Source organism: Brachycentrus maculatus, unplaced genomic scaffold (genome assembly GCF_059751285.1).
Source record: "Brachycentrus maculatus isolate JH-2025_06_01 unplaced genomic scaffold, ASM5975128v1 h1tg000050l, whole genome shotgun sequence".
Lineage (NCBI taxonomy): Eukaryota > Metazoa > Arthropoda > Insecta > Trichoptera > Brachycentridae > Brachycentrus > Brachycentrus maculatus.
In genome coordinates, this window is record NW_028280804.1 from 2,841,533 (window position 1) to 2,868,917 (window position 27,385).

Genomic DNA, 27,385 nt, shown 5'->3' on the forward strand with positions numbered 1-27,385 from the left:
TTATGGTACAGTTATTTGAAATATGTTTAAATTATTATGTTCAAATAATGAAATACGGCGGTGTATGTTATCTGTTCTGTACTCTGTCACCGAGGCATACCATATTATCAGTCTGGCCCACTAAAGTCAAGTAATTGATTTGGAAAGCTCTACCGAATACATCCGTCTAAACTCAACAGAGATGCGGGTGCAATTTCGAACATTAAAGCTAGATGGATGATTGTTTTGGTCAATGAAGACGAGGTCTAGTAATTCGTCGGATAATTGGTATTGTTTAAGTCATGGTAAAGGATCTTTTAACTAGATAAACTCTTTTATTATCGGTATAAATCATCACAAAACTTTTCCAAATTAAAGAATTGCAAGTAATGCAAATAATATCACTCGAAAATACTATCAACTAATTTCTTGAATTTTTCGCAGTTACTTTGTAGCACATTTTATAAACTTTATAAAATAAAACAACTTTTTTTAACCACTTTTTATAAAAAAAAGTGGTTAAAACGAAGTTGTTCCATTTCATAAAACTATCAACTAAGGCTAATTGATCGACATTGATTGGAAAACATGCGATCATGTTATAAATATATGTTTACTTTGTGACAACTATGCCGCCTTGCAAGGACATTATCAAACTGACAGTTTATGGGATTACTATGGCATTCTACAACGTAAATGTAAACTCAATAAATAAATCACATAGATATCCATACCCATATACAACATAACTAAATATGATTTTTGTGAACATCGTGATGAAAATCACGTAAAAAAAACATCACGTAGAAATCGCTGTTAAACAAAGTAAAAATTGCCAAGATGATTGCCAACCTTCACCGTGGAATGAACCCGGGACCTTCAGTACGATAGCAAAATGCACTAACCGCTTCATTAGAGACAGGCAAAGAAGAATACCTAAAGTATACAGAAAATAAATTTCATATAAAAATGACGTATTTTAAATATTCAGAGTTCTGGATTTTTTTGTTATACGTTGACGTTGAGTGCGGCCTGACGGGCTGAAATGCGGTCATAAAGATAATAAAAAAATGTAAAAATACATTTATTTTATTATTATTATATTTGCAGTATTGAATTGTACAATGGGTATGATTTATTTATTGATGGTATAGAAATTCTGCCTGTAAGAAAAGGGAGTTTAGAATTTGGCGTGATCAGTACAGCGAGACACGTATCAGCCAGGCAAACTGACATCGAATTTGTTTCAAGTCGTAAACTGATTTGATTACTCTGAGAGGTATGTATTCGTTACCTGTTTTATTGGCCTCTCGATCGTAAGAGCCTGCGTGATTGTAATTATTTACAATACATTTCCATCGATATTATTTGTGAACATTGGTAAATTTTCCATCATAGAAACTTTATTCGAATTCAGAAAATATTCAGTACGGTATGGGATCGAGAACAAATATGTATTACTGTGAATCATTTTGCTGTTTTACATTTTTTTACACATAATAGTATATTATGTTACTGGTCAAATGAAATATATGTGGAAAAATTATATACATAATAATATATTTAGATAATTTATAATGCGTCATTTTCGTAAAAAACTACCGCGAGGGCGCTTCACTGTAATTTTATTGGGGAAACGGAGATTGCAAACAAATGCGTTATTAGTTTTTTTTTCTTAACTAAATATGTATAATATAAAACCCTTACCGCAGCCCAATGGTGCATAGGGCACTGCTTCATATAAACGCAGTGTCATCTCGATCGTTTACACATGAAGGAAAGGTGATCAGCCCTCCACTTCAGGTACCAGTCCAGTGTAATATTGAATAAATATTAGAGTGAAAAAATCACTTATATTTATTAAACCCCTTCTAAACTAAACCCCCAACTAAATAATTCGAAAAATAATCTATATATAATACATAAATAAAGGTTTCAACTCGACTTGCTTAATACGGAAATTATCAACAGTAGATGGCAGTATTGTACAATAATTTGTACCAAAAATGTAAGCCGTCACTTGTAAATATATTGTAGTTGTCAATCATTGATGGAATAGCACATTATATCTCCTGAACCCGCCAATGGCGGATCGTAAGCAAACGATAAAAAATACCAATTTCATCTCAATAACTAGGTGTTCAAATATCAATAAAAGTTTTTATTTTTTTCTGAGTACTTTTCTAGTATAATTTAAATTTGTTGAATGTTGAATAAAATAAAAACATTTATTTTAGAAACGAAAGATATTGAGATAAGTCAATTCCCATGATGAAAGCATTTTTTTAGAACTACGTATGATAAGATACGTTTGTACCTCAACTACGTGTAACTCAAAAGCGTCAGTACCTATTGCATTAAGTATCTTTTGGGTATACATATTTATATATTTATATATATATAGATATATATATATATATATATATATATATATATATATATATATATATATATATATATATATATATATATATATATATATATATAAATATCAAAGGCTTTTATTTTTGCTTGCTTTTATTACTGATATTTTTGTTTTGAACAAAAATCACTATTCACACAACAGGCTACAAAATAAATAAATACTGTAAATTTTATATGACGATTTTAAAAATTCTGACTAAGAAAAAATCTATATACGTTTTATGCAGAGTATGTATAAGCGTATATCTAGTAATGTCCTGCATTTTTATACTAAAACTGCATCTAAATATAGAAACATTGATCAAGCGACTCATTATTTTAAATAAAAAAGGAATCAAGTTGTGGTTCATTCAGTAGGGTCAAATTATGGAACACTGACTTAAGAGTTCGCGACATGTATTATGGAACGACAACGCGACAAAAGAAAGGTGAGTAAAAATGTATTTAATGCATAAAAAACCACCTTTTTAAATGTATCTAAAACATAACGTAGGAAATAGCAACAACCCAAATTACCCACATAGGTAAAGAATCTACATACTCGTGAAAAGTGACAGATTTAATACAATATGCGTATTTTCAGTTCTTTATTTAGGTGTGCTGATAAATGTAAACACACAATAATGCATACAGAAAAATAAATGTATGGATGTTTTTTAAATTTAAGTTTTATATGGTAAATACCATTATATTTAGTGGTATTTACTAAGTAAAGCCTAAATTAAAAATAAATTAATATTATCTCAAAGTAACTGCCGAACAATTAGTGAAATAAATTTAGTTAAAGCAAAAAATAACCGACATAAAGATAGAAAATTTAGTACAAATTTAGTCATCAAATACAAATATTTCGAGTGTTTGAACGTAAGTAAATGAGTGTATTGTTGGGTCACACAATGCCATATATTGACAGAACGGGCATGGTAAGTGTTTGGAATGGTTTTAGAATAACAGAGCTTACAGAAGAAGGCGAAAAGTTTCCGGTTAATCTTTGCAGAGAACCCAATAATTACAATCCGCGCTTACCGACGCGTTTCGTTTCGCTAAGAAAGCACTCACGTAGCGAGCTTAAACTCCGAACTTTCATAATATAGTGCGATAATTTCATACATAACGCTGTATTACTGTACTTACACAAGTCATTTAACTATCTAACTCCTCGCATTATACGCTGAAACTTATCGACGTTTCTTGGAAATGCGTGATTTTTAATTTACCCATCCACCCTTTTATATTTACTATACCTACTGTTCGGTTAAAAAAACAACGATTGTTAGTTAGTTTTTTTAGTTCTAATTATGACTTTTTTTCTTAATATAATAATATTAAACCTTATATAATGTATCGCTATTTTCACACAATATCGTCTTATGAGCGCACATTTTTTATAATTATTTATAAATATGTACTATATACGAACTTAGTTATAACGTATACACACACAGATCTGGATGACAATATCAAAAATAAATCTAGAAAAAAATCCATGGGTAAGATATTAAAATTTAAAAATGTATTTTCCTTGTAAGTATTTCTCTAGAAGAAAAACTAACTGATTTACAACTAATTCTCAAATTTGCATATGCTGTAAATATTTGCATTTTAGGTATTCATGATTTGGCTAGCGGTAGAAATTTTTAAAATAGACCCCAAAATGAAGTAATCTGAAATAACTAACGCATTGAGTGAGTTATTTTTTTCTAGATGCATTTGGTAATGTAACTAATTTTCTACATATGTGTTATGGTCATAGGAAGATACATGTAAGTAAGTAATACATTTAGTAGGTACGACGGAAGATCTAAAATCAAAACATATGTTTTTTTTAAGATAGAAGCTACTATTTAAAAAATAAGGTGCTCTATAAATTATCCAACGCTTTTATCAGTATTCATTAAGAATAAAAAATACCCTAAATTAAAAATTTATGTTACAGTCATTAAAAAAATGGTTAAAACATCTATACAAGTAGTTGGTATTTTGATTTCCGTTAATATCTAATGTACATGTATCTCCTTTTAAATTTCAAAAATAAAATCATAGCAATAATGCCTTACAATTTCATAAGTGGTATCTGAAGGTATTCCATGTAGCTACATTGTATTACTCTATAATATTTATACGACTATTTTACAGGATAAATGTAGGTAGGTTATTTAACTAATTATTGACTGTTATGTATTAAATATTACATATAAATGTTAGGCACCGTAGCATTGATAGGTAGACGCTCGACTGCGAAACTGGCGTCACGGGTTCTATTCCGGCCAATAACAAAATAAATAAGAGAAATATTTATTTCCAATTGGTATGGATATTTAAATTGTATTTTTCACATCAACACCTTCCCTATCCTTACTATCCTACCTTCAGACAAGCCTCTAAAAATAAGGACTTTGAGGGTAATTATTTATAAACGTATGAATTAATGTACTCATATTTACATTTATAAAATAAAATACATATATATATATATATATATATATATATATATATATATATATATATATATATATATATATATATATATATATATATATATATATATATATATATATATATATATATATATATATATATATCTATACATATATATATATATATATATATATATATATATATATATACATATATATATATATATATATATATAGAATCAATTTTTGTAACACTTGAATGAAAAAGTAAACACCATAAACAATGAATGACGTTTATGGTTATAGAGCATTTATGGGATTCAAAATGACGTGTGACGAGTAGGTATGACTCGCAACTCTAAATTAGTGCTCATAGGTAATAAAAATCTGGATAGGTCATATTTTATAACTTATCACATGTTGCCTGTCTGACTTATTGAAAGAGCAGATATAGGTACGCACCGATCAAATATTTTTATTTATTTATTTTGTAGGTAGGTAGGTACTAACCTATCGATAAAAATTATTAAACATATTTTAGCGCATGGTAGGATGAGTACGTTTTTAGTTTTTATGTGTTGGTTTGAGAGTATTACAAGAAATAATAGTGAATTCTTATTGAGCCAGATTTTTTTTATTTGCTTATATGCCAACGTTACCACTACAGATTTCAATCTAATTTATTTATTTTATGATTTTATTAAACGATATACGTTTATTTTACAGTATACTGAATTTTGTCGTAATGGGTTTTCAGATATATATATTTTTTAAACTAATCCCTTCCAATATGAGAGTTTGATGCTTTGTTAAAAAAAAAGACAGTGATAAAAAGTTACACTTGTTAACAATTTAACAATTTCCAAACAGGGATGTGTACAAAATGATATTAAAACGACTTTACTTATATGTATATACATAAATTATCTTTAGACATCTGCTAATTATTCGTTTCGGAAAAACAAGACAGGATATGAATTTCTTCATATAAATCTAGCAAGATTTAAACAATCACTTAGCAATATCACTTTTTAATTTTCTGTAAACCGCGTTATTTATAATTTTATTCGTGAATAATAATTGTTTTGAATAAGCCTATTTCGTATTTTTTATGTCCGAATATACTAAGGTTTTCCGTGAATCAAGGAATTTATTTTAAAATCACATATTCACACACATACACAAGATACTGTATACTATTTATACTGATATTTATTATTGAATGATTGGATCATTTTACTATGTTAGAATTACCGACGGCACTATTGTCGAAAGTAAGAATGGCACTTTATTGTACGAAAATATATGTTTTTTTTTATATGGTCATGGTTTTCATTGGCAGCAAAATATTTGTAATCACGGATAGACTGAAAAAAATCAACTCAAAGATATTTATGGTAGATATGCCCTATACATATTTAGGTAAGGGTTAATTTATTACGTCTTGTTTTTAAAATTACGAATTTAATTTAAAACTGATTTCAGTTTATTTATTATTTATTATTTAACTGTTTCAATTCATGTAAATACGTTGTTCAAGTAAAACAGTTTTATTATGGGATTTAATGAACTATGATGATATATTTGTGACAATTGTTTCACCTTTTAAGTACATTTTTACGTTTAAAAATACCGACGCTTGTTTAATTCATTTGAACAAATGAAAAGATTTTCATAAATGTACGTAGACGTTGATAACTAAAATACTGTTTTTTAGTTTCGGTTAAATAACAAATTACTTCAATCTTTTCAATTAATTTTCTTACCTACAAAGGTGTTATGCTATAAGTACTAATAATAATAATATTTGGATAATTTATACAGTACCATTCTTACAAAATATCGTCTCAAAGGTGCTTTATATTTTTCTTATTAACAATTTCTCATTTCTTTAATTGATTCGGCAGTCACTTTGTGGTAAAATATATCAATTTTAAAACATGTTTTACTTAATAAATACCACTACTTCTTAAAATCTACCACCAACGTCCCAAGAATTAGCTTCACATACGGTGTTTGAAAATGATGTGTAATGCATAAAAACACGTGCCTCAATATATTTTAAGAAATACTGGTATTTCCTGAGTAAAACTTGAATTAAAATTGTATCTCACGTTATATTTTTTATGTGAACTTAATTATAATCAAAATTCCTTTATTTTTTCTTTATTAAAGGTAAATATCTACATAGTTATAATCATATCTACCTATGTACCTACAAATAACAATTTTTGTGAATAGATACTTTAAAAATAAAATAATAGTAGGTACCTATGAATTTTATTGATTTTGCGTCATTTCTATTGTACACCTACCTACTTACTTGTGTATAAATCATTTATAGGTATACATTAACAGATTTTAAAATGTCTAGGTATTATCTAGTATTTTTAAAAGTCTTCGAGGACGTATTACCTAAGACGTCGCTTATAAACGCGTATTTTTTGACCAAACAATGTGATTGATTTTATTCGTACGTATTGAAATATGGTGTTTTCGGACTATCGTTACATTAACATATTTTGGCAATAACGTGAATAAAATATGTGTATTAAAAATAACCTGTACGCTTACTCGTTTTGAATATTTCACTGATTAAGGCAACAAGGCTTAGCGAAGAGTAATGAGTGTGTTCGTTTTACAATTTTCTAGATTTGCCAGATATTCGAGAGCTTTTGTGCATAGTAATTATAATTAATTCTAAGGTATCAGCGATCGCGGAATGACGTAATCACATTAAGGCACTCTAATCCAAAGAAACTATTAAATTTTTAAGCTAGGGTACCGCGAAATTCAGAATAAAAATGTATTTGACTCCGTCGTGATCGAGGCATTACTGCGGGCTTATCTCCTCACAGTGAAATACCCAAGTGTCTACTATTTGTTCAACATCTCCAAGTTCTTTTAGCATTCTTAGATACATTTCCTGTTCTAATCTTTCTCCTTTTTTATTTCTAGTATTTAATTTAACATACCTACCTGCCTATTTAATGTTTTTCCTTATAATTTATTTTTGTTTTTATAATAAAACAGCAAACATGTATATGTTTTTTTCCCTTTTATCTTATTTGACCAGTGACCGCGTTTTGACGTTACCGACATCATTAAGAAATATCAGTACAAAACTTAAATCTAATAATCTCTTTTTATTTGATACGGAATAAATAGTGCCATTAACAAATTTCATGTGAAGAATTGATCTTAAGATATATATTACTAAACTGAAAAATGTAAACAGTCTTGACATAACTATGTACAAAAATATACTTATAGTATCGACCGTTCTTCGCACCCAATGGTGCATAGAGCACTTCATCAAATTGATGCAATGTCAAGTAGGCCGTTATTTAAATGAAGTCAAAAATATTAATCTTGCACTTGCACTATTATTACTGACCCTTATCCGCCTCCAGTGGTGCATAGGGCACCGCATCAAATTGACACAATATTTATTTGATAGTTTATTCTATAAAGGTAAGGTAATAAATAAATCCAGCGCTACAGATAACTGTCCGAGTTAAATTAAATAACTATTGGAGTATTTTTTTATTTATTTATTTGACCGGCCTGGGAATCAAACCCGGGACCTCTTGCATGGTAGCCTAACACGCCAAACATCACTAAGGAGAGAGGCAATAATATAATCTCGTATTAACGTTTAAAAGAGTGAACGCCGGGTTTTAAATTTCCAATAAAACTTGAAATATCATAAAGAAAACAATCTACTCCTGTAAAAAATATCTAGCGTTTTTTTTTTAATAATCTTATTTGGGGAGGTATTAAGTAAGATAATAAATAAGTAGGTAGGAACATATTATTGTCGTTCTTACAAATTATTTTATATTTAGGTACTTAAATTACCATTTATTTTTTCATATTCCTTACATTACAACAACTCTAAAAAGCCGTCGCTAGGTGAAATAGCTATTCGATAGAGTTCATTAGTTTAATATGGGATTAATATAAGGTATAATACTTATCTGTACTTATTTTTTTTTAAATACGTTTGGTGTACAATGAACAATTTAAAAAAGTATTTTTCTAAGTTAAAAAATCTGTTTTTTGTGTGTATTATTTAGTTCGACTTTGATTCAAGCGAGAAAAACGTTACCTATGTTTTTATATACAAATATATTTTAATACAAGTTAGGTAGAGGTCTATCTAGCTAGGTTTACAAGGATTTAGTTTATAATTGGTTGATTAAATTAATAAATTTAACCATTAAGATTAGCTAAACGCTGGACCAAAGTCTAAATAAAAGATCTATATGCAGAAAAAAACTAATTAATGGACCAATGGTCTCACGGGCTAGAAATTTTCGAATCAACCCACGCTAGGGTAAATCTTTTTCTAGCTATTAAAGGTATATTTAAAAGTAAGGTATTTACTTGACCCAGGGGCGTTCAAAAAGTTTCTTCTATTCTACCTGTTTATTATTGCGATCTTGTATTTATTCAAAGATTCCAGGAAATCGCGTTTATCTGTATTGAAAAGGTGGGTAGTGTTTTTTTGTTAAAGCATTCATAGAAATGTGGTATATTAGTTCTCTCGTTTAGTTTCTTCGATCGGATTTTTGTTATGTTATATTTTTAGTATCCGTCGGATAGCCATTCCTAAGTCGCTACACTTATGAAAGTTCTTAAGTTATTTGAAAAAATATTTTAATATTTATCGTACAAAATAAAGCTAGGTATATATTTATTATTTGTCCGCCTCCGTAGTGTAATGGCCAGCACGCTCGGCTACCGTTCTGGAGGTCCCGGGTTCGATTCCCAAGGGGGTAAAATAAATATAAGTGATTTTTTCACTGAAATATTTATTCAATATTATTACCCTGGACTGGTACCTGAAGCGGTGGGCTGATCACCTTTCCTTCATGTGTAAACGATCAAGATAACACTGCGTTTATATGACGCAGTGCCCTATGCATCATTGGGGTGCGGATGAGGGTTTAAATGAAATATATTTATTATAGATATATTATGCTATACAATAATATGGTATTTTTAGTTTTAAGATTTAAAAAAAGTATGAATTTATTGCATTAGGGGAGTGTTACTAGTTTTAAGTATTTAGTATGGACTTCTTCTTAAGTAAAATGTAAGTATTTATGTATCTTATAGTAATTTGGCTCATTTATTTCATTATTTAATTCGGCAGTCAATTTGTGGTAATATCCGTCATATTTAATTTTACCTTTTACTTTGTAAATATGACTATTAATATTAAAATATGCATGTATTAAAGATGCATTTAATATAATTTCTAATACCGTGTGTAAAACATTATTGTATTACTTGTATGCAAAAGATCTGTGTTAGAAAAATCCCTTCTTATTGCAAGGCATTATTTTTTTTGTAAAAAAACACACACTTTGCATTAGATAAACTTATATCTTTTAAGTATATACCATATGATACACACCAATTTAAAATTTAGTTAGTTTGGTGATCTTTATCAGAGGCTATAAATTTTATTAGTGATTCTCTTAGTATGGTAAGATTATACTATTATTATGGCAAATTATAAGCTTTCGTTATTTTATTAAAACGTTATTTACCAGAATTCACAATAAATAAACTACCTTTTGCATAAAAATAGACCTGTAATATATATTAACATAGGCACTTAGGTAATATTATTTAAGGCTAAATCCTTTTTTCCAAAACTACAAAATTGTATGATATGTTTTTTTAGTCAATTGATCCAAAGATATATGATATATGATAATAGTGAGTTTAAATGTGGTATAAAAATAAATTTACGATATTTAAAGTTAACGCCGTGTTATACCCACATAGGAATGTAGGTACCTGGTCAGGTAAAAATGGCATTGTTAAAATCATAACTTTCCAGATAAGTACATACACCTTTTTACTCTTATCGGTGTAACTCACTGAAATTTTGTGTTTTGTGATTTACCGTTATCGCATAGTTTTGAGTTGAGTGATCGCACTATTTCATTTTTTTATATTTACGATTTAGATTCAAGTTTTTAAACTAGATGTTGTAAACGTCTATTCGATAGAAATGTTGTCATTATTATTGCGATTTTATCGAGTTGGTCCTAACAAGCGTGGCTTTCATTCGATGTTTACACTTTTTTCACTCTTAATTTTATTTATGTCATGTATAACAACCTTGATAGTAAAAATCGACTAGGTACGCGTTAATAGACCCGTGTGAATGAATTTGTTGTGTTGCATAAGCCGTATTTAAGTTAAAATTACTTGCAGTAAGATGAATTGTATCAACAAGAACGCGTGTTTTTAAAGTCTACTTAGCTACTTGTATATATTGGGATGTACGATAAATGTAACGTTTGTACATATTTTCACATACTAACGCATTTTGTACTGGCTGTGGTTTGATGGTATTGTTAACGTCGTTCTATGGCTAAAAGATCCCTAACTGATGCTTAGAGTAACGTAAAGTCTGGTCATGTTATGATGGTCAGCATGTTTGCTACAGTCCGACTGGGTTATGACGGCCACGACTACGGTCCCGTCAGACCCGATGGCCCTACTCTGGTAGTCTGGAGCTACATACCCTCGGCTGAGCCATTAGAGCTCTTGCCGCGGCGGGGAGGGCCGCCTCGCTGGCCACGACTGGAAGCTCACTGTAACCTAATGAACACCCTCTCCTGCCTTCACTTCACTGGGGTCACTACACAACACAGCGGAGCGCGCTATCGGTACGCTCGCGGCAATATCCTAAAACACTACAATGACAGTTACAATATCGAACGATGGTTCTGTTTGTATGGGGAAGCTATCACAGACGTAAATATAGGCTTTTTCAAGTATACACTGGTGGATATGGATCACTTATGAATAGGTAGAAAAGGTCTATCGCGGGGTATCACTGGCGTGCGGAATACCACATTCTACTCTCGTAGGGCCGAATTAATATCTAGGGGACTATGGCTAAAGATCACTGTTGCGTATACGAGGGATTGTCGCGGGTCAGTCGCTCCCGGGGCGGCTATCTGGCGGCCGCCTGCATGCTGAGCAGCCGCATGGCGCCTGGACCCTGGCGGCGGGTCCGCGAGACGGGGAACTCGGGAACGCGCTAACGCGGGATCTCGGGATCGCGGGTTCGCGGGATCGCGGTGGCGCGGGATCGCGGAGTCGCGGGACGCGCGCGGGGAGACCGGAGACCTGGGACAGAGCGGCACGCGAGCCAGCCAGCGCGCTCGGCGGTCGGATGTGTACTGGCGGGAGGCCGCGCGCGGGGCGGGGCGCCGGCTCGCGAGGCGGGGCGGGCCCGCGGGCACCAATGGCGGCGGGCCCCGCCGCGCCCCGCCCCCGCCGCGCCAGTCGCCCGCCGGCGGCCGCGGCGGCCGGAGCCCTGCGCCGCTCTCGGCTCCGACACGCTCGGCGCCATCGCGATGCATATTTATGATTTGTATATGCGAGGAGGGATTCCTTCCTCCGTGACTTCCTACCCCGAGCCGAAGGACGATCTTCTGCCATATCGTACTTAAGCCTACTACCCATCACGCCGCTTCCCCGCAGGGGTAGGCAGAGAGAATAGAACGCCACACCACTCTGTCTTTGCAAATATTTTTCGCCTCTTCCACGTTCATCTCCTCATATCCGTCGATTATTTCGACTCCTTACCTGACCACTTAGGTTAGAACTGCATATCATACTTCACTATCGCACATTCCAATATTTACATTATTTTCCTATCCATAGTGTTTTAAGCTGCGTGTGTCGTTTATTTTTTCAACGATTCGATTAGTTCACCTTTTACGAATCCAACTATATACTTAAAAAATACAATAATAAAATTCCAGCTTGACTAAGTGATGGGTACAATACTAAGCCGGCCATATATAATTATTATAAAATGAAATTAAAATTACTATAATTAACCACAAAAAAATAACGGCGATAAAAATGTGGGCAGAGATGCAGTAAATGATGATCTATATATAACATACAAAAGAAATATTAATAAAAAAAATTATCAACATTATTTTTAAGGTTTGAAATATTCTTTTAAAAATTACCTAATATATGTAGGAACGTAGATACATAAATTTGTAGGTATTAATAAATATTTATATACCTAACAAATAAACAAACTATATCGCCATCTACCTACCTTACTTACCTGTTTTATCCATATTGACAGGTAAGTACCTACCTACCTATGTAGCTACCCATTTGGCTTATTAAAATCTTCACTTCGCGTTTCGTGTACGTAGGGAAAATTCGCCATCATCAAACCGCCTAACTTGTGATAGTTTTACTCATCAAGCATTATTGATTAAATAAAAACAATCTTTCTTGTACCTGCATTATTTATAATTTATAGTTCAAGTAATAGTAGGTAGGCACTTATCTACAATAAAATAAACCATTTTCGAAAATATAGAATTTTTACGTTCCCTTCATTGGACCACAGCCTCCATGATTGAACCAATATATCTTCATAACTAGGATTAGAATTTACCCATATATCACTCACGTGGTCCAATTACGGCGGATTTAAAAACATTATATTTTAATATTAGTTAAAAAGGATTATATAAAAGTCAGAATAAATATACATGGTGGAAAGTTGTTCCTATGATTGGACCGGTTCAATGATACAAGTTAACGGTCGCACAATGATAGCAACTAAAATTTCTGCAACAAAAACTAGGAACAAAAAAAGTTGTTATCTTAAGTGAAAACCATTACAGTGGTTGTAAATAATATTTTTTCTTCTTCTTGTGATGTTGGGTTATATTCGTTTTTATTTTTACTCGAGTATTGTTATATATTATCATCATCATAGATACACACTCTCATCATTAATAAATGAATTAATATAATGTATTCGGTACTTTTTATTTATTTATTTATTGGAAAACCAACAGAATATTTAACAAAAATAACATAATATAATAAAAATTTAAAAAATCATATTCAAATTACTGTTTTTCACTTAGGTAATCTAAAAATAAAAAAAAACTGTCATAATACATAAAAGTATAACTATATAATAAACTTAAATTACATGTTTTTATCAAATAATAGAAATTCTCTTTGTCAACTAGTCAAATAGATATCAACAATATTTCTCTTAAACGTATTAAAAGAAACATTATTGATGTCTACATTTTATACTTATGTGGTCCAATCAAAGCACTGGTTCAATCATGGCTACTCTCCTCTACCTAGATTAAGTAAATCACCTGGAACAATAATAACTAAAGTAAGTATCGAACCTACCTATCATATATATAGATACATATTCACACGTTACGTCTATAGGTGGTAGGTATGTGTAATATCTAAGCAGGTAGACTTCTGGCAGGTAGAAAGAACTATCCAATGTCCTATAAGGTAAGTAGCTAGTTGGCTTCACACCTTCCCGCTAACTGGCGAGTTAGCACATCGTTACATCTGCCAGAATATGGTCACGGAAGATCACAAAACTAAATAAGATTCATTATCTTTTTACACCTAGGTACCTACCTACTTACGTACCTTGGTATCTACCGAGATGAACGCTAAGAAGGTTACAAATACTGTGAATATGATAATACTCATTTATATATTAAGCGTTTGATTTTTAAAACTCCATTTTGATTTACGTATAATATTAAATGTTAAATCAAATACTTTTTTGAGTCACTGTTAAAAAACACATAAACATCAATTTTGTGACAATTGTTTCGCCTAGTTATAGCATTTTCAAACGAATGTGAAGTTTCACATTTCGCTCACTCCTTTCAAGAACGTCATAAATCAAAAATCGTCAATTTTCAGTTGTGCGTGTTTTCGGAATGCCCAGAAAATGTACTATATCCCAGCAAAAGAGGCATATTTTTAACTTAATATTTACCCGCTACAGGGCAGAAAATGTTGTTTTTGCATTTGAAGAAAAGGTAGCGTTCAATTATTTTTTTTTAATAAACTAAATATTTTTCAAATGGAGAAAAAACCTTCAGGTTTTACCTAAAAAGTTTGGTGCACAGTAAAAAGTTCAATAAGTGGCTTGATATTTATTTTTAATACATTGTGTTATATTTTTAAACTTTAAAAACGTTCTCCTGAAAAATCAAGTTTTTTTTATTTATGACGTTCTTGAAAGGAGTGAGCGATTTGTGTTCGATTTAATATTTAATACACTGCTGAATATTGGCCTCAGCCTGTTCTTTCCACTTTTTTCGCCAATATTAATTACTCTTACGTATATAGTTACAAGTATACAAAGTTATACCTATAAATGACAGATTTTCAGAATAAATGTGACTTGCAACGTTTTCGTAGTACATTTCGATAGAAAAACAAAGTATGTAGTATCTATATATTAAATGTTAAAATCAAATAATAATTTTTTGGGTGTACTAAATGGTATTTTATTGTTTTAAAAAACACATAAAATTACATTCGTATCAATTGTTTCGCCTTGTTATGGCATGCCGTTCGTTTAAAAATGCCATAACAAGGTGAAACAATTGTCACAAATTAATTTTTGTGTTTTTTTTAAACAATCCAATATAATTTAGTTTACTGAAAAATATGTGTTTGAGTTCTTCAAATTGAACGCCAAATCCATAAATACATATGTATTATCTACCTATTTACCGCGATAATACATAAATAAGATGGCATTGCTTTCACAAAGTGAGTTATAGTAATTAATAATTATTTCTTAAATAATTTCTTGAAAACGTAGTTAATAAAATGTGAGTAATTTATTTCATTATAACTTGTTTACACAAAAAAGAAGATATATAAAATATAATGAAATGTATAATTATTTTAGCCAAAAACTACCAAAGTGTAGTCTAACAAGCTTTTATAAGATTCGAAAATTTATTAAACAACAAATTTATTACTTTTTCTGTAAAATATTAATTACTAAAATAAAACAAGTAATTGGATGACCAATGAAATTATTGAAAAATGTGTAATAAATTATTGATTTTTTTAATGAGAAGATCATGGCTAATTAAGTAAAATTTCTTGAGAAATTCGGTCATAGAAATTACGACACTGAATTTATTCGTTTTGTCGTGGGCTTACATTTTTTTGGTGCCTGTGCATATATAATACATATATCCCAGAAAGAAAAAGGAATGTATTCAATTAATGGAAGAATACAACCCATATGTGTTATGTGTAAAATGTGTAGTAGGTACACATATCGCTCACTCGTTTCAACAACGTCATATTTCAAAAATCGTCTCAGTTTTGCATGTTTTTGGAATGCCCAGAAACTATACTATGTCCCAGCAAAAGCGGCATATTTTTCACATAATATTTACCCGCTACAGGGTAGAAAAGTTGTTTTTGCATTTTGAAGAAAAAGTATTGTTTAATTATTTTTGTAAAATATACTAAATATTTTTCAAATGGAGAAAAAACATTCAGGTTTTAAAAGATCTGTTGCACAATAAAAAGTTCAATAAGTGTCTTTATTTTTAATAAATTTTATTATATTTTTAAATTTTACAAACTCTCTGAAAAATCAAGTTTTTTTATATATGACGTTGTTTAAAGGAGTGAGCGATATGTATGTCACAAATTTGAAAATTAAAGATATTTAATCATAAATACTAGCAAAACAACCGTTTTCTTTGAAAAAAATTACAAACTTTTATTTTAATATTTGTTCATACATTAATATACTGATAATATGTATTGGTTTTTATGTAACTAATATCAAGTAATTAATAAATTAATTAAAATGTTTATTAATATTATATTATATATTTATGCAAAGAAGAGTTTTTTTTAAATATCCTACCAATCTTCAATATCGGCCACAAAGTTTTTTTTATTTCAGAAAAAATAGAAGAATCATAAATGTCAACTGTTAGGTAAAGGAAGTGAAAAAGGTTTACATATAAATATATTGTTAACAACCCTTTTATGTTTAATCATGGGCATAATAATGAGTGTTAAATTGTATGTAAGTTAATCACTTAATACATCCGATGAAGGGTCGTAAGCCCTTTAAATAACCAGACTTCTATATTCCACAAAAATGTTATTTGTCTCTGATTAGATTACTGTATTTAAAAAATATATAGATACATTTATAAATTTGTGATTTTAGGTTTAAAAAAAACTTGTTTATTAAAGGAATCAATATTAAAGTAACGTGATATATTTCCTTATCCGCACCCGATGGTGCATAGGGGACTGCATGATATAAACGCAGTGTTATCTTGATTGTTAACACGTGAAGGAAAGGTGATCAGCACTCCGCTTCAGGTACCAGTCCAGGGTAATATTGAATAAATAGTAGGGTGAAAAAACACTTATATTTATTTGACCTCCCCCTGGGAATCGAACACGGGACCTCCAGTGCGGTAGCCGAGCGAGCTTACCATTACACTATGGAGGCGGATATTTGTGAAGAGTATTTTATGTTTAAAATATAATAGAAGATGAAAACAATTATACGATTCGATGCATACATATGTACCTAGGTCTATAGGTACACCCCCATATTATCTATCACCATCCAAGCTGTTGTGTGAAAAAATAACCTTTCCTGGAAAGATAATTTCGATATGTTTTTTTTCTGTGTATTTTTTTCTGTCCTCTTAATGGCATTTCAGAAATAGGTAGGTAGGTGCAAAAATAACAGAAAAAAGATAAAAATATAAATGAAGCAGTTAAAAACTTCTACCAATAACATTTTGTATATACTGACACATCTCTTTACTTATTGCATAAATTATCACCGTTCTTGATAAAGTTTATCAATACTTACCCATTTTAGTAAATGGTAAATAGATAATAGATAAATGCAGGTATTGTAGAGAATGAAACAAGCAGAGGAAGTAGTAATTTTCAATACATATGTAGATAAATTATGTAGCTAGCTAGTGCTTCCTTCATAGATATAATTCATGGAAATTGGTGACTAAATTTATATTTGACTTAGGTAAATAACAATACCGTTACGTAGGTATTTTATATTCAATTAACGATGTTAGTGATCAATAACTTCCCCGTAATATATCACAAGTTTAAAATGAATCCTGTATGTTGGATGTGGGAAAGTTCCCTTTTTCATGTTGTTGTTTTTATGTAGTAAGTACCAACTGACTAACATATGGTGGTATTACTATTATCCTATCAAGGTTAAAGCTACAAGTAGGTATATGTGAATGAAATAATTAAAACCGACACTTCAATAAGCTCTGTTTTTATAAAAAAAAATACCACTAGGACGCCTGAAGTGATTATTCAAAAATTGGCCATATTTTAAGGTAATTTTTGCTATATGATGTACTTGCGTATTACATTACAGCTCCCTTTGGAAAATGCAGTAGTAATCAAATAAATACTTTTATCATATAACATTTTCAAAAATACAAATTTCTTGAAATAAAAATAAAACATTTAAATAACTAATTAAACACTTCCACTCATATACACTAAACTTTTTTTTAAACATAAATCTGACTCAAACCGAATCGATAATCGAATTACATTTAAAAAATTACATACAAAAGAAATGTTTCGTGGAATTTAATACTAAAAATAATCGTACCTACTTCCATTTAAAGGCCACAAATTAAGTGTTCATTACGCCGTTAATATTAATTAACTTTGACAATAAAAATAATTGATTTTTTAAATAAGTTCTTTGATGAAACTATTTTATTGATTTATTTCAAAATATCATTTCGCAAATAACAAAATCCGTAAGTACCTAAACAATTGAACTAATGTGCAAAAAAAATACTGTTTTGTCATCCGCTTAACAGAAGTAGGCATTATATATCGTTATATAAGGTATATTTGTATATATAAGGTATACTATATGTACTTAATATTCCAAGAATAAAAAAATATATAAATATTAATACCTACATATAAGAGATTGAGCATGTTTCTATGAGTTCAAATAATTTGAGTAGTGTGGTTATCAATCATGGGCAGAATAATGAATGTTGCACCTGTTTCAAAAAATATATCTTAATCTCGTTATATTGGTAGTTTAAGATTACCACAATTATATTTTCATTAATCTCCATTTTTTAAAAGCCCCATTATGCATGCGGTATCCTGTGAAATATGGGTGATAAAAATACTTGAATTGTGTAAAATTCGGGCATCAAATTAACACTGTAAATACCCTGAGTTCCATATTCTACTTCATTTACGTCAAGATGTCAAAAAATGTAAAAATAGCTCCAAAGAGGAGAAAACCCAGATTTGTGAATAAGTATTTGGACACACTGAAAATGTAGTGATTAAATTAATGTACCTATCTACTTACTCACACACCTTGTTCAGAAGTTCACAAATTTGCTATTTAAAAAAATACGTTTCAATTAAATATACAGCTGGGTGCTGTATATTTACTTATAACGTATTTTTCTATGTATTTTTTATGTATTATGAAAAATGGGTGATGAAAATACTTGAATAGTGTTAAATTCGGGCATTAAATTAAAACTGTTAATACCCTGACATCAATATTCTTCTTACGTTAAGATGTCAAAAAATGTAAAAATATCTCCTAAGAAGATGAAACCCAGATTTGTGAATAAGTACTTGGACACATTGAAAATGTTATGAATAAATTAATGTAGGTACCTATATACTCGCTTACCTTGTTCAGAAGTTCACAAATTTGCTATTTAAAAAAATACGTTTTAAGTCAAAATACAGCACCCACGTTAGCAATAAGTTATCTTTATTTTTGAGTATTTTTCTAACATCTTTATCAACAAGCGCATAATTTTCGCATTATTCTCGTATTTCCGAATTTCCATTGTCCAATGAATTGTGAGATGACAAAGATGACTATCACCGTTTGACCTTTAGTGTCGTCGCACAACACACCTCGGATCTCATTTCAGTTTGCATTTTTTTTAACTCGGGCTTATCCAATTTATTTATTTGTCAAGTTAGATATATATGTAGGTATACAAACGTATATCAGGTAGATAGGGCAACGCTTTAAATGTTAAGGTAACTTTTACCGAATAAATCAGACCAATTAGGTATTTTTAACATTAATATTTATGTTTTACTATGTGTCCGCATAATATTGAAAGAAAATGTATGAAGGTTTATTTTGAACCATAGGAACGTAAGAAACAAATAGTCTCATGAAAAATTTCTATATTTTTTTTTAAAGTTTTTCTCGGTAAATACCACTATTTCTTTAAATCTATTGTAAAACAACAGTGTTTAAAAATTAAAATGATGCGGACTTCACCTAGTAATACTGAAATTAAAAATGGATGGTAATTTAACATAATTTAATCGGATCCCTGACTACTTATCATATCATCCCTGCCTCTCGATTCCCTCCCCTCAACTTCTTACCTGATCCTACTCCTTTGTGATTGTGTTTCGAAAATACACAATACTCTATTTATATAGTTTTAATTGGTAAATATCACTATTTCCAACACAAGAAATGGTTTCATTAATTGATTCGGCAGTCACTTTGTGGTAAAACCCATCCTATCCATACTAAGTAAAAATTAAATAGAAGAAATGGTATTCAACAATTAAAACTTATAAAGTTGAAGCTTAAGTAGGGCTATGATAAGCAGTGTTGCATAAGGCGTAGCATTATAGTTTTCCGAGTTACTTAGACGTTAGGAAATTAAGAGTTTTGATGAAGAAGAAAAACATATTTACACCTAGGAATTAAGGTTAGTAAGTGAATATGTACCTACCTACCGTGTGCCGGCATAGTTTTAGCGGTTAATAATCCTTCCGGCATGTGGAAATTAAAATGTTTGGTTTACTCGGACAAATTAGCCGAGATAAAATATAATCCACGAGTACTTGGCTAAGTATCGAGATAAATGTGTGGATAGGAACATAACTCACGTTGCAGCGCCCACCTCGGTGTTGTCAGGTTAACATAATTTATTTTAATTACTACGTTCCTAGAATAGGCAACCTGGCAACAAAGAAGAGACAAATCACACCTTAGTATACACCCAGCGGACGGATTTGATAACGTCGTTCTATCGGATTCGCCTTAGAAAGCCTATTTAGTATTTAGATCTCGCCTGGACCGCCCAGCGCATAAATAACCGGCAATTCTACAATTTACATGTGTATTTGATGAAATATTAAAAAATGGACGGAGATAAGTATCTTTCTCGTTATAAATCACGGCTGCACGGGTCGGATGCAGAACGCTGTCATTTTAATAGCGCTCGTCAACGGTAATAATTCAGAACAATCGTAAAGTAGGCGGGAAACGAACGGCTCGCCGCGGTACCGAGACTGCCATCTCTGGCGCGATAGCGGAACTATTCGCGGGTTGGGAACTCGACTGTCGTAAAGATAATCCGAGACTGAAGAAAGCTCGCAATGAATACTTTGGAACTTGCGAAACTGAATGAAAGCTGAGGTCTAATAAATTACAAATAACCACGTTTAGTGCACGGCATGAATGCGTACTGTCATTTCTTAAATACATATATGAGGATTTAACAACAACATTCGTTTTTCATTGTTCAATTCATTCCACAAAGACTGTGTGACAGACATTATTTAAACTTGTTTCGATTTGAAATTTTGCTTAAATAATTTATTAAAAAAAAAAAACAGATGTACATAGCTTCTTCTTTTAAACTTACGACTCTTTTCTTATAATTTTTTTTTCATTTTCATATTTTTGATTTTATGTTTTTTGTTAAAATAAAATACTTGTAGTTTATATTAGCACTTTGAGTCTATTTATATTTCTGATATCTACTTGTATTCTTTTTACACCCACACACAGGCCATGACTTAAATATGTGTTTTTGGACTTGTAATTATAATAAGTACCTATACTATGAAATGAAGAAAAAAAACACATTTTTACACTTAAAACCGTTTTTTATGTATATATTTTTTTAAATAATAAAAATATAATAGTCCAATGATCCATTCTTCTTTTTTACGTTTCATGTCGGATCCCCCCAAAGTTGACTATAAATTATGAGAAATTAGTCTTTGTTCCTACTTTGGGAAGTCCAAAATAGCTCCTTGACGTTCTGTACTCCTGTTCACTCGTGTATGTTATGGAGCCAGGATATTCTATATAATCTTCCGACACCTCTTCGACCCTCGATCTCACCCTTGGATGATCCATTAACAAAATTAATCTCTTTAATACGTTTTGTGATAATTATAGTCATTTGATCATTTATAATCATTTCAATTCAAGCCAGCAACGAATTCATTTTCCTTATTTTATCGTTTTTTACTTTTTTAATAAAAACTGGAGAACAAGAATTAGCGATTTTGGCATTGATATAACGGTATCATATGCCTTATTAATTAGGTTTGCAATTATGTTTTTTGCAAGAGAAAAATCATATTTCATTATTTTTTTTAAACAAAGGAAAGTTTGGCCAGTAGGTACACATAAATTTACTGTGTTTATTGTAATTGTATTGTGTTTTTAGTAGTTTATATCTTCAATTAGATATAGTAAAAAATATCTTTATCAAACCTCAAGCGTCGTTGGTAAATATGAAACTTTGTCAAAATTAAACATTCATGGAGGTAGGTACCTACATGCTTACACTTTTCACGATTTTTTTTTATGTAACCGAGTATACAGAGAAGTCATGATACTAACATATAAAAGTGTTATCATTTAATCTTTAAAATTTGTTGACGATCTTAACAATGTAGCATTTACTCCATGTAATGAGTCATAGTAATTTTTAGACTCTGAGCACATTATATCAATAAACCTATAACACAATAAAATGAATAGGAAAGTTACCCACATGTGTTACAAATGATTCATATTTTAAGACTGTCTATGATTTAAACTGTTGATAAGAGGTACTAAAATAAAAATGGACGTTAATTTAAAATATGTGTATTTAAGTTCGTTTGAATCTAGTAAAGTAGTTGATATGAATAAAACGACGAATATGTTGCAAGTATCGCGGAGTGGAAAAACTAACCCCCGAAGCTGAGATTTATCTAGAATTTCCACTGAGTTTCGATCTAAACTCAAGACCCACCATTTCCGGATTTCTTATCTTTAGTAAACATATAGAATAAAAATATTCGGTACATAAGTATAAACAAAAAATATATAAATTACAATCAAGGCTGAGATCTCAAACGACGCATTTCAGAGCGCGAATGGCCGCGCTAGAAGTCGGATATGTTTCTGAGTACAATTTTTTAAAGAATATACTCTTTTATTGGAATTTGATTTTTTTAATAGAAAATGTACCACTTTTTTTAACCCCTTACCTTTTAATAACTCTTTTCTTTTCAAAAGTATATGAGTACATAATAATTTTTTTTTAAATCAAATGAATCAAATCAAATTTTAAAAAAATGCCTGGGTATAAAGAAAATTAAGTTGCGATTTATCGTATGTTGGGTTTTAACCACAGAATGACGAAATAATTACAGCATTCATTCAACAATTACATGTTAATTAAACTATAAATTGATGGAAACAAGGAAGGCAAGGAAGAAGGATACGAATTATTATAAAAATTAAACACTTGTATTATACCGTTTGGCGAACGTGCCTTTACTGTTGCGGGGCCGATGGTGTGGAATGCTCTTCCACCAATGCAATGGTTTAGAAATAGTGAGAGTGAGATGATCTTTAAAAAAAAAAAACTAAAAACACATTTGTTTGCTAAATCATTTCCACCATAATATTTTCCCCAATTCATCCATAGTGGAGCGCCCTTGAGGTAGTATTTTACGAAAATTGGGCTATATAAGTTATCCAAATTTATTATTATGCCACTTATTGAGTTTTATTTCATTACACACGACTAGTTTCGAGAACTACAGATGTTTTCATCCACAGGCGATTACAAAAACAAGTTTTTAATATTTAAAATAAGCAATATGTCATTTCACAAAGTAAATGCCAAATCAATTAATGATATAAAGAGAAGTTATAAATGAGGTACCCATTCAAATATGAGACAATTTAAAAGTGAACCAAAGGATTCGTGTCCTGCGCAGATTGCGAAGTGTCGCGGCGGCCGCGAGACGTCAGTAGCGGGGACTCGAACCTGTACCCTTTATTTATCGCCTCATTCAAAGCTCGGAACAAGGCTGGCTGTGTTTCCAGCTGCGGACCCTTGTAAGGCACCCTCTCATTTTTCCATTTTTCTTTGCTTGGCCCTCTTTACTAAATTTGAATACAAATTAGAGGACCTTCGGCAATAAATTTCCCGACTGTGTTCGGCAGTCGCGGTTTCAATTAAATATCTGTACGCGCGGGAAAACCTTAAATGTATCGGGACACAGGGTTGGGGGATGGTAGCCAGATGTGACAACCCCATGGCTGTATTCGTCCACCACACTTACCGATAGGTACCTTGCAATATCGTCGATGTCATCTATGTTGAGATGTAAAAAAATAAGATTTGTAGTGATTTTATAACAATGTTTTTGTCTAGAATATATATTTTTTCAATTACCTAACGTCAAAGTACTCTGAAATCTAGCTACGGCTTATGCAACACTGCTTATCATGACCCTACTCAGGCTTCAACTTTTTAAGTTTCACGGCCTATGCCTACTCGTAAGTAGATTTACTCTGTACGTTTAAGGTTACTATAATTTCATTTAGAATATAACTTGAAAAATTTCAATGTTAAGTGGGTTCTCATGTTCAGTAGGCGATCGGCTGCGCAAGAGGCCACACGTGTTTTCACGTGCATTTTTTTAAGGACATATATTGGAATTCGACTGTATTTAGAATATAAGGTAAGTGTCTATAAAACTGACCTAGCCCCTATTGCTGACCTATTTCAAAGAAACAACAGATAATAAGACACTGGTTCAATTATTACTAATTTTTAATATTACCAACACTGCAGCCATGCTTGTGTTATGTGATGACAATGTTTTACAGTCAATATTTTGATTTTTCATATTTGAAATATCAGTTATAGTTTGGACATCTGGCAAGTAGCGCGCGCACACGGAAAATCCTTAACAGACAAGCCTAATCTTTCAAGTTTTATTTTAAAGGTGTATTATTTTTATATGATTGATATTTACTAATATTTTATATGTGTTAGTTAGTTTAGTGTATTGAATTTACAAAAAACAAAGTATTTGTGAAATAACCATATGATTAATACAATACATTTATAAAATAAAAGTTGTCAGTATTATATTCACCCGAAATTTCATTAGTTTCCTTTACTGACCTATAGGTCAGTAATGAGTAAGACGAGAGCATTTTTAAAGTTTACATAAATTTGTGAAAATTCTTAAATACGTAAATTTCTTGCTTGTTTTGGATAGCATACAGTTTTTGGATTATGGGGGCCTAATTCTGACCTATATATTTTTGCTTGGTTTTATAATTATAATAAATAGTTTCAGCGGTCAGTAATAGAAACGAATCTAGATCAGTATTATAAACACATACTATTTCAGAAAAGGAGTTTCGTTCTGAGCCATCTTTTTGTGATTTTTCTTATGTTAAAATACAATTCATTTTTTCTTTTTTAACATAATATCAACAAAAAAAACTTTGTTTATTATCAAACATAAACTGATTCCACTATACTCGCATGAGTGATCACCTTGCCTTCATGTAAGTAACTATCGAGATAACACTGCGTCAATACAACATCAGTGCAGATGCAGTGCACCATCGGGTGCGGATAAGGGTTAGTAGAATATAAATATAAATATATATATATATATATATATATATATATATATATATATATATATATATATATATATATATATATATATATATATATATATATATATATATATATATATATATATATATATATATATATATATATATATATATATATATATATATATATATATATATATATATATGTATATACATATCAGGCACACTACCATCATGCTCTAATGTTGCACACCCAAATGAGGTTACTCCTTGTAAACCTCCAAATCCCACGATCTTAAATGTTCTAACAGCGTTTAACTGTCCCGTTCCGAAGGGGATATCAATTTCTTTACTAGCGCTGTATCTATCTCCACAGTTTAACCATCGGCGGTAGATCCCCAAATTTGCACGCGTGTGAATCGTGTTCTCGAACGCAAGCGTTATTTGGCAAATACAGAGTGTTTTTTTTCGTTTCCAATAAGAATTATTATTAATTTAAATTATCTACTGAAATTTCTTGGTGCAATTGCATTTTCATATTTATTTTATAAATATCTACCTTTTTACACTAATTAAATTGTCATAATTTTAATATTTACTTTACCCTAACAATGAGTGGAAAATAATTGACAGATGATATGATTGAGCAACTTCTGAGCTATACGGACACTGATGTATGTATATAAATGATGATGAATTCCATTTAGGGTTAGAAAATAAAGATTATGCTTCCGACGCCGACTCAGATAACTATATAATCCAAGAACTTGATGAATCTGACTCTAAAACAGCGTCAAGCCCGTACATATGGTAGACAACAGTAGAAATGAAGAAAATTCGTTCACTTCCAAATCAGGCTACAGATGGACAGATATTCCCAAACCCAAGTCCAAACTGTTCATACAACGTAATGTCATTTTTGTATTGTTTCTCGCTATCTGATTTTTTTACCATTCTTTGTTTTTTTTTTCACCATAATATACGACAAATTAGAAACCCGCTAGTATATACCGAGTAGTATGCTTCTCTCTCTCTCTTTCTCTCCTCACCCCCTCTCGCTTGCATCGTTTCCGGCCGAAGCGCCTAGTGTCCAGTGATGCTTAAACATTGGGCGAAATTGAATGTCATTTCCGTAGAGAACTTCTTCACAACTATGTTTTTTTGAAAATTATTGTTTATTGCAGAAAATTCAAATTTAAATGGAAAAAATAGAATAACAATGGCATGGTAAACATTTTGACATTAGCCGAATTTGTGAAAAACCTGTATTTTTAGCATTTTACTTGGGGTATTGCCAGTACCCCCTTCGGAACCCGCGGATTGTTTTTTTTTTACTCTGGACAGGAAAGGTTAAGCAGTCTCTGTGTGCCAGAAGATAAAGTGGCAGAAAAGAAGAAAAAAAAACTGAAAATCACCAAGGGTCTTCAAAAAATCTTCCTCGTAAAAACTAAAATAAAATGAGTCCTGTATTGTAAAGTAGGAAGGGGAATTTTTTAGGAATTGTAATAAATCCCAAAAAGGATGGTTCCGCTTTGATCAAGGTCGTGGTATGCCTGAACTGGAAGTGCCAGAAAAACAGGATACTAAATAGTATACTTCAGAAGGAATCATAAAAACAATTCCAGAACCGGTGTGACTAAATGCTAGAGGAAATTATTCCATTCCAGAATTACTTATTTATAGTGAGCTTAAAAAAATACATTAACAATACATTTTGTTTAACCAATATGTTTTTTTTTAATAAATAATAAATTGTCACATAAGTACTTTTATTTCCATTACGAATACTTATATCTTACTCCAGTTAACATATGGTAAAATATATTAAAATATGAATTGAGTTGTCTTTTTCACTCATAGTCAGTAATAGGGGCAACAGCAGTCAGTATTATGAAATAATCCATTTCGAATAGGTCAGTATTGAATACAAAGCCTTTAACTGTTTATTGCGTGGATTTTAATATATGCA

The 27,385-nt window shown here is 30.9% G+C and overlaps 1 protein-coding gene across 2 annotated transcripts in view; it reads right to left on the reverse strand.

The window, feature by feature from the left end:
• Positions 1-12,036, reverse strand: part of hth (Meis homeobox homothorax) — a 449,971-nt gene extending 437,935 nt beyond the window's left edge. For both annotated transcript variants that reach the window (XM_088277921.1, XM_088277922.1), the window contains exon 1: positions 11,371-12,036. In XM_088277921.1, coding sequence (XP_088134047.1) covers positions 11,371-11,385 — 15 coding nt within the window. In that variant the 5' untranslated portion in view covers positions 11,386-12,036. The remainder of the gene's footprint in view (positions 1-11,370) is intronic.
• Between the last annotated feature and the right edge of the window lie 15,349 nt (positions 12,037-27,385).